Source organism: Melopsittacus undulatus, chromosome 1 (genome assembly GCF_012275295.1).
Source record: "Melopsittacus undulatus isolate bMelUnd1 chromosome 1, bMelUnd1.mat.Z, whole genome shotgun sequence".
Lineage (NCBI taxonomy): Eukaryota > Metazoa > Chordata > Aves > Psittaciformes > Psittaculidae > Melopsittacus > Melopsittacus undulatus.
In genome coordinates, this window is record NC_047527.1 from 120716992 (window position 1) to 120726955 (window position 9964).

At 36.8% G+C, this 9964-nt stretch overlaps 1 protein-coding gene across 2 annotated transcripts in view; it reads left to right on the forward strand.

The window, feature by feature from the left end:
- PTTG1IP2 (PTTG1IP family member 2) overlaps positions 1-4559 on the forward strand; it is a 28771-nt gene extending 24212 nt beyond the window's left edge. For both annotated transcript variants that reach the window (XM_031052576.2, XM_031052575.2), the window contains one exon: positions 4356-4559. In XM_031052576.2, coding sequence (XP_030908436.2) covers positions 4356-4405 — 50 coding nt within the window. In that variant the 3' untranslated portion in view covers positions 4406-4559. The remainder of the gene's footprint in view (positions 1-4355) is intronic.
- Positions 4560-9964: the final 5405 nt, after the last annotated feature.

Below are 9964 nucleotides of genomic sequence, written 5' to 3' on the forward strand. Positions count from 1 at the left end.
CCTTCTTTACCCCATTTAAATGGTAATTACACATTTATAATGCATTGCAGGTGTCACTCTAGCCACAGTCCTTTGGGAGCACTGGAAGCAATAGAGAGCTTTAGCTACCAGCAATACACACTTTGAATTGTTTCTTTGTTGCACAATTTGATAGTATTTTTCATTTGCTCATATATATGAATGCAATATGATTACACAAATTACATGTTGACTGTTAGAAAAATTTAAAGTAGAATTCAGAGTACTTTGCAGCTTGTGTGGTATACAAAGGATGTACAATTTAATTGCTGCTGCATTTGCTGCTATTGTATGCTCAGTATAGCATTACTGAGAAGCTGCTTTATTTATTTCAGGATTGTGCCTAGTATTAGTGGAAAGATACTTTCTCTTAATTTTTATAAATTATTGTCTTTCATGATTTTGGGCTTCCACACCATTTGCTTCAGTTCTGCAAATGTTTTGATCAGCTAATTAATGACATGTAATCCTAGGTCCTTTATTTTGTGAGATGTTGATTTTTATGTTCAGTAGTTTGTCACAGTAAATGTTCCTTCTATTCAAGATAGATACCTTCTCATGACCTTTAGCATTCTGAATGCAAAGCAGGGAAACCTTGTATTGCTATGCACTGGAAGCTGTATAATTTGTTAAGAATTAAGTTGTTAATCTGAGGATTAAAAATAGGAAAAGTATAATAAGGGGGGAAGTTATACAACAAACTGGGGGGCTTCAGCATATACAGTTTTTTGTTTCACATATTAAATTTTTGGGCAGTGCTGGTACATGCTGAGAGATCTTGATGACTGAGAAGCTGCATAGTTAGCATAGTATATGATATTGAATATGCTGGAAAGAGGTCTTAATTTCTTAAAATTGCTTTATCATTTCATACATTAATAGGCCTCATCACTTCATACAGGCAAATGAAAGATGCTTGACTACTGTATCTTCCAAATTTTTAAGTTTCTTAAATACTGAGTAGGTCAAATATTAACCTCAAAAAGAAAGTAAATAGAAATAAAATGTTAGAGGTTCTTGTAAGTTCCCTGTGTGTCAATAATAAAGTTCAGCAGTAATACGTAATGGACCTTGTTGCAAACAAGACTCCTGGAGCTACAAACATCTAGCTGCTCTGAACTCCGAAGTGTAAGTTACAAGTTGGGTAGTTGCTCTCATGTCAAATTTTAAACAGTTGAGAGAGACAACTCGTGTCTGGTTCAAGGCAATGCATGAGCTTTAGTTGAAGCAGACATGCTATCCAATTAGCATAGGCTTGCAGCTTCTCTTTGAGTGTCACGGTTAAGAGCAGCTGTGGCAGCTGACAGGAGCTTTTTGTCATGCTCCTTTTTTTATATCTATCTAGATTGTTTTTGTCCACTTACTGGAGCCTAATACAGCTTATTCTGTAAGAATTGGTGCAAGAGATGAGCTGCTGTCTCTCTTCTCTTGCATAATGTAATCTTGTGAGATACTTAGAATGCTGATAAAAGAAATTGAAACACTGGATGCATATTTGAGAGCAAAACTAAGAGCAAGGTCTGTCAGACATTGTTAGTTCTGTGGCTATCTTTGTTTGCAAGGAGACTGCCTTTTCTTTTGGGGTACCTTCTTTCCTGGGAAATGAATTTTGTGAAGTCATGATCACACTGGATTGACCCATAGTTCTTAAGTCCTGTTTAGTTCCAGGGTTGCACAATAAAACAGACAAATTTTAAGTTAATCATACTAATGTCTTACTGGTGTTAATTATATCTGTTTATCCTAACCATAATTCATTAAAATTAAAGCAGGTATGACTGGGAATGACATTTGAAATAATGAGTAAAAATGACACATTCATTTGAAATATGAGGACTAATTATCTAAAATGGGTTTTGGCTGAATATTTTGGGGAAGAGGTGGATAAAAGTATATTTGCTCCTCAGAGTAGCATAAGAAAAGTTTATCAGGAGTCTTACACCATCCTCTGATTAATTTGAAGTAGGCACTACTGGGTGTAGACCATTGTTTCTATTTGATTTCAGCTAAGCTGTAAGAGAAAGGTGTCTACTGTTTCACTGTGCTAGTTTCAGAGCTATGAAGTGTCAGGTACATATCTTGAATGAATATAATAAAGGCATAATGAGCACTTGCCAGACTATAGGGAGAGAAGTCTGCAACCTGCATTAATTTTGGCAGAGAACCTGGTACATGTTGTTACTTTGGGGAATTTTTTTTTAGTTTGGTGCCTTCATTTCTAAGTGAAACTTAGAAATATGCACGGAATTTTTGCAATGTCAATTGTAATAAAACCACATTCATTTCTAATACTGTGTTCTGTAAATGTTGTATAGATGTGTTTTGTATTTGGGAGGGGTGAAATACAGAAGTACTGCAAGAATTTTTGAAAGTTGGTCTATTCAGTTGTCTTTCAGGTAACTAAATATATTAGGATCAATAGATCCTAGCTGCCAAAGTACTAACATGTCTGGAGGAAGGAGGGGGTAATGGTCTGGAAATAAAGCAAATGTTTCTTCTCTGTATTTGGGTTGGGGTTATATTAATGTAGGAATGTTACCTGAAGGCACTAAAGGTTGAATATATGCTGAGGATAAGCGCTTTTTTTGTGTGTGTTAGCTTACCTGTCAGCTAAAGTAGATTTAACAGGCAATAAACTCTTTGTTTAAACACATGAAAGGTAAGATTAAAACTTGAGAAGTAACTGCTTTCTGAGATTTTTTTAAACATAAAAATCTCAAGATCTCAAAATATTGCAGGTGATTTTTGACAATGCTGTCATCTAACCGTATTATTGCTCAAATGCTTAAGAGATTTTAATTTTGTTTTAAAGCAGTTACGGAAACGGGTAGTACCTTTGCAAGGTACTGTGCCACAGTACTAAAAAGACTGTATTTGATGTTCCCTGGTTGAAGCTTTATAAATGTGACTAGCTTACCCCTTCTTTGACAAATAAGGGCCGTTACATATGAGGTCTGGGTTTTATTTTAACTTTTTACAAACTGACTGCTTCTAGTCTTGTGAATTTGAGTATTTGTACTCAAATTGAATATTATAGGATTTTTCATAATTATTCTTTAATATTTGCTGTTCCCTGTCAGGTAGCTAGTTGCAGTTACTGATACAACAATCAGCATTAAGCAGTTGTGTGTTTTGGTTGACATCCTAAAATCCCCTGGCAGTTCAAAAGTTTAAGAGGGTAGGCACAGGTATAGTTTCAGTGTCATTAGCTTTTGACTTTCAGATAAACAGTTAATGTTCAGTATCTGTGTACAGATGCATGTGGAAAAGAGCTATGGTGCGAAAAGGTCTGAAGGGAGTTCTTAAAAGATTTGGCAGTGACTAGTGTAATCTTTCTCTTCCACTGTTGTAAATTTGAACATCTGTGTATTGGGGTTGTTTGGCTTAGCTGTCTTCTGTCTCTGAGTTCTAAACATGAGCTAGAGAACAGTCAAACCATCACTGTAAAGTTCATGGTAGAAAAGATAGTGGTAGTGTTCGTGTTCTTTCACAACAAAAGGTTGGTCTCTGTGCTCTTATGGGACTCCCTTATTTTCAGTATGCACTTGTGCCTAGCCCAAATGTGGTTTAAAGTCTTTTTGAAATAATTGCTGTATGGAAGAGTGATTACTTAACTAGCCCTTACAGGACATGGTACGAGTCACCAGACACTCAGCATAATTGGATGGCTTTGTGATGCTTTCTGTAACAGTATTCTGGTAAAGTCATTAAGAATCTTCATGATGAAAACATGCTGCAACTTGGATTAAGTGATGCTCTTACTCTTGTCTCCAGAGGTTTCAGTGCATGTAGAAGTGGTCTTCATTTGTTCTTAAAGATTATTGTCCTGTTGCAGAAATGCTGTAGGTGGCTAAACATGACAGATGTCTGTTTATAATCAAGGTACAACTAAGTCAAAGTAGCAGCATCTTATATTTAAAAGGATGATGATCTTACAGTCACTTGAATTTATAAATTGGCCAGTCTGAATATGTTCTTTCTGAGCCATTTTTATGCTTAGATTTTTGTAGACTTGACTCTCACAAATGCGTTTTCCAGGGTATACCTCACAAATGAGAAATGTTTTTTCTTCAAGAATTTTTCATAGAGAAATGTTCTCTCCCTGTTAAATCATGAAAGACCAATTAGTTATTATAGGCTGAGAAATGAGAGTGCTTAAGAAAGCTTTCAATTTATTATTATACTCGAGTGTTTGTGTAATAGAGCAATTATTACAAGCCAGGAATTGCTTTTTGGTTTTGTTATATGGAGTACCTATTACAGTGAAGTCAATAAGTCAAGGTTTTTATGTAATATTCGTAAGAAAATGATCAATACAGTCTTGTTTTGTTTTACAGGTCTTCTCCAGGATTCTGATAATCCATACAGCAGATTTGAGAATGAATAAAGCTGAGCTGTACCTCCAGAAGAGCTGTACTGCCAGAATACAGGAAGATAATTCTTTTCTTTTGCCCCTTCGACTTTCTTTTGCTTCTTTTTTCCCCAAAAAATGTCATTTGATTTTCTTTTCCCTTTTTTTTTTTTTTTTTTTTTTTTTGTTTGGGTTTGTTTCCTGGCTGTATAAAGACTTTGTGAAATACATGTTTCCTGTCTATGTAGAACTATTTTTTTTTTTATAAATGCTTTGGTGGTTGAAATGTTGGCTGATTTTCTTTCTTTTTTTTTTTTTTCCTTTATGGCGACATTGAAGTGTGAAATACTATTTTTCCTCCTCTTAAAACTATATTTTATTACTTGATGTAGATAGCTGATAGGCACAGTCATGTGTTTGCATTCAGCCTTAACTGCCACTTAAAACACTTGTTACCATGTTCCTAAATAAAGATATTTCCCTACTGTATCTTTTACTTTTATGAAAAAAAGGCAATATGGAAGCATAGCTTCACACAGCAGAAATATCTGTTGTTGATATTGATGAGAAAATACACCAGGCACATTCTTCTGTGCTACCCTAATGTGGGAATTGGGTGGAGGCTTTTTTCCCCTCTGGAAAAAGATCTTCAAGAGTGTAATGTCTAAGGGTTGAGAAAGGAGAGCATATTTGTCTCTATATTTTTCATACTCAGTTGTAGAAATATTAATACATACATAATGATGTGAAAAAGAAATTTCTGTAGTTAGCAAAATTGGAAGAAGGTCATTCTTGAAATAAGCATAGTTATGTGTGCCTAAATTCAAGCAGAAGCATCAGTCAGTGTGAACACTTCCTTCTGCAAGCTTAATATGTAATTTACCAAAAAAATGTTGCCAGATTCTGCATTTTACCAGGGCCACCCTGGCTGAGCACCACTCTGCTGCTTGCTCCCTCCATCCAGTGGGATGAGGGAGAGAATGGGAACAGCAAAGGCAAGAAAACTCTTGGATTGAGATAAAGACAGTTTAATAAGTGAAGAAAAAGGTAGGAGGAGCAAGGTAGTCACCACCTCCCAGAAGCAGGCCTCTGCTCCCCTTTCATCAGTTTTTGTTGCTGAGCATGATGATCTGTAGCCTGGAATCTCTCTTTGGTCAGTTCTGACCATCTGTCCCAGCTGTGTCCCCTCCCAGCTCATTGCCTACTTGATGGAGTGGGCAGAGTAGGAAAAATGAAACCTCGATGCTGTGCAAGCACTGCTCAGCAAAAGCCAAAGCATTGGTGTGTTATTTGCAGTATTCTAATCTACAATTCCAAAGCAAAGCACTGTACAGGCTGCTATGCAGAAAGTTACCTCCATCCCACCCAGACCCAATACAGTAGGAAAGCAGTATTTTTGTAACCTTTCATTTTTTTTTTGTATTTCTGTATTGTGATTTATTTCTTTTCATAGAGATGGTTAATTGAGCCATGTTAGTAGCTTACCAGTATGACACAATAAGCAAAAAGCTTTTCTCCATCTGCAGTGCAAGTTCCCATTTATTCTGTACACTTTAAATAAGCTTCCTTGCTGTATATTATCCATTGAAAAAATGTACAATATTGAAGATGTTTGTGTTATTTTTATCAACATTCCTAAAATAAATATTTAACATGTTAATTTGCTTCTGTTCAGTTCTGTTGTTCCATAAAATTTTAAATTAACTTGGTTTAAAAGTGATCAAATAGGAGTTTGGGAGAAGGAAAAGGATTCCGTTTTGGTGGGGTTTTTTTCTGACAGAAGAATGAAATCTTAACAGCACAAAGTTATGATGGGAATTAAATTTTGTCTGTGGGTGGTGAGGTGAGCTGTCATTGCTTTCCAGTGCCAATGAACCTGCCACCACTTTGGCTTCAATAACTGTGGTTTTTCACTGCTTTTGGCGCAGTGTTTGCTTCCATTCTTTTCCTGCTTTAAAACTTCTGTAAACAGTTTGTCAGGATTTAACATAAAAATGGTTCCCAGTTCCTGGATCTGTATTGTAATTAGTGGAATAATGGTCCAGTTTTCTTTTTTTGTCTTTTTTTCTCAACTCATATTTAGCACTTTATTAGTAGGCACTGTGTTTAATTTCTTATGTTTCTTCATCTGCCAGCTATTGTCAAGACTGAAGTGTTATTCAAATGGCTGTCTTTGAAGAATGATGTTCTGTGATAAGAGTTGATAGTGTGGAAATAAAACATGCTGATGGTTCTCCCTGGAGGTAACTTTTGCAAAAATGATGAAGGTCTGCCTGCTGTCTCACAACCCGAGTAGTGACATTCCTGACTTAATAGAAAAGCATTTTTCTTCAGCACCTGCTACAGTATATGAAGGGCTGTCACATATTCAAACAAAAGGGGGGGAGGAACAACCTTTCTTACGATTTCAAAGGTAGTAAAGTAGTTGGAGAACCAAATTATTTTGAGACTATGGAATGGGTGCTGTATTTCTGGAGAACAATTGTGTTACATTTAAGGAAGGTTGAGTGAAATCCATGCATTTTATCCACTGTGTTAGCTTGTCCTTCCAGAAGCCATGGTTGCAGGTCTCAAAAGATACCTGCAATTATGGTCAAATTTATCTTAACCAGACCTTCCATATACTAAGCTTTTTAACTTTATAGTGTAGGCTATAATTTATACCAAATGTCATGTTGGACGTCTATTACTGTATAATTTTGCTTACACAGTTAAAAACTTAATTTAATGACACTATTGTGGACAGCAGCCTTAAAGCTTAATAGAAAATACAAAAATCCCCAAACAATCCCCAGACTTTCCAGATTATTTAACCTTTTTTTTTTTCTGCGTTCATTGAAGCAGTTAATTGCATTGAAAATATCTTTATTTCAGTATATTAATTGCAGCCTTCTTTGCTTTCTTGTACATCAGTCTGTCTGTCTTTTACAGAAATACAGGATTTGGCTTATCAGTAGAAAGGTTCCTAGTCTCTGTATTTCAGTGTAGCCACAAGTAATTGGGAGAACAGCTGCAGGGAGAAGTAACATTGTACCTTTGGTTCTCAGGTGTGTGAACAAAGGTATTTATCCATTTCAGTATGAGCTTCCCATCCTCCATGCTTTGTCAACAAAAGAGGGAGAAGGGATGCAGCATATAAACAAAATGAAAGAAGGGGGATACAGCACAACCTGAGCCTGAGATGCATAATGCCTCTGTTAATCTGTTTTTCTCAGACTTGACTTTCATTCACACTCTATTCTCTCTTTCATCTGTCTTTACACTTTTTATTTTAGTAGGTTTTGCTTATTAATTTTAGTGGTGAAGACACTATGTAAAGAAGAGCAATCTCAGAAATTAAAATATTAAATGCGTGTTTATCTTTTCATGGAACAGCACTTCCAGTACTGAAAACTCAGGTGAGCTTTAAAAGTAATGTTGCTGGATGTAATTTACTTACGTAAAGAAAATTTTAGTAGAGTGAACCTACCTAAATGAAGGAACACACTTTTTTCCACTTCTGAAATTGTGGATTACTGTAGTTTGCACCATGTCTTGCTTCTTATTTGAAGTAGAGATACCTTTGTTTCAGGCTTCCATAGATAGTTTCAACATCTGTGTTTTCAAAAAAATCAGTGTGTCAAACTGCAGTTTCTTATTACACCATATATGTGCCTGAGGAGTGGCTCTGAACTGCACACTAGTGTCTTGCAGCCCTAGGATGCCCCCAGCTGAGCTGCTGGACATGCAGTTCTCTATAGATTTTCAGTTGGTTCAGGAAGAAGTTGGAGAGAATCAATTAGTGTGCTCTTCTTCCCCTCATTCTTCTGCATGTTCATGGCCAAAGAGGAACAGAATGAAGAGGAAAGAAGACACTTTGAGAGGAAATTATGGGAAGACTGTTGGGGCAAGGAGTGGGGAAGCCACTGTTCTAGGGAGATAGTGAAGTTGGCAACACTTGCACATGGCTGTGCCCCCAATTCCTGTCTGTCTGTAGGCTTGATCTTTGGTTTTGGGGCAAGCATTCAAAGTGTGACCTGGGGTGGTTATGTGGAGGGAGGCATTTCAAGGCTCACATGCACTTTTATCTTTCCTAAGAGCAAGGCCAAGACTGCTATCTATTGACTTATTTATCCATTCTGTTGGCCTGGTCCTAGGACAGACACTTGGTGGACAGAGAGGATGGAATGCTTGTCAAAGTAAATAGCGTCGCATCTTGTGATTGAAGTATAATGTCCAGAATACTTCTAAGTCTGGGTTTCTGTTTGGTGACACTTGCTAGAATCCTCTGAGCCCATTCCCCAAATGCTGCTTCACCCAAAAATTAAAAGAAAGGGTCATGTTTCTGATATCTTCAAACAAAATCCAAAATGTATAGATCTGTCATTTATTTTAATGGCTTCACATGGGTTATACTCAATCTCTGGCTGAGCAAACACATTTAGTCTTTGTTGTGGCATCATTAAGGCTTTGAACTTGGTGTAAGAGGATCTGTGAAATGTTTAAATGTTTAGAACTGTGTGTTGGCTCTCAAGCCCAGAGCTCTATTTTGTTAGCTCCATGTAATTTTTATGTCTAGGTCATCTTGTTGGGTATCTCTGGTTATGAGTGAGTTCAAGTGCATTTATCCTCAACAACACACTTCAGTTATCAAAAAAAACCCAACAATCTCTGCTCTCTTTTCTGATGCTATTTTACTATGGGAGAAGTTGTGAAGGGAAAAGTGGTCAAAAAAAAAGTTTTCTTCTGCACGTTTTTGAGAATTGCTTTTGTTTTTTGTTACATCCTGTCATCTTAAATAGAACTTAAAATACACAGGTGCTCTATAGTGCTATATCAAGCATTCCTATGCTGATTCACTCACTTTATTGGTAACCAGGCTTACTGCTTATAGGAAAACTGAAAATCATGATCTTCCCTGACCTGTCTTGCCCAGTTCACAATGAAACTAGTAGTGTAACATGAGCTTCCACAAAGCAGGAAGGGCAGAAGGTAAGTCTAGACACAGAGAAAACTGCCAGTGGGTTTCGGCAGCTGAACAAGTTTATCAGTCTTTTGACTGAATGTCTCAACCATCAGTATATATTATTAATCAAATGGAGCTACTTTTCTCTTGCTGATATAGCAATTGCTTCTAAACAAGAAAAAGTAATAGAGGGCAGAGTTTCTGAGCTGTCACTTTGAGTCAAGTGCCTGCGTGGCAGATAAATGGGTAATAGAGTAAGCAAAGTCACTTTGAGAACCATGTAAGCTTGAATCTGTTTGTGTATTAACATGATGAAGTAAGATGCAGGATGAAGATAAAGTTATTTGCAGTCAGTCCAGAGATGTGGGTTTTTTTTCCTGTATTTTTAACTTTGACCTTCAGTCCAATCTGTGCAAAGATCTGTCAGGTAGCAGCACAGCAAAAAGGATTAGGAAATGTTTAATTACCCCAACTTGGGGTGGATTTTCATGGTACTGTTTCTGTCACAGTTCTGAGCTGATTGCATCTCCAACCTGCATCTCAAGGGCAACCTTTCTTCTACCCATGCTTGTCACCTGGCTTGAAATAGAATCAGGTACTTGGTGTTCTCTGACCAGCTCTAGTTACTTATTTCCTGTGCATCAATTCAG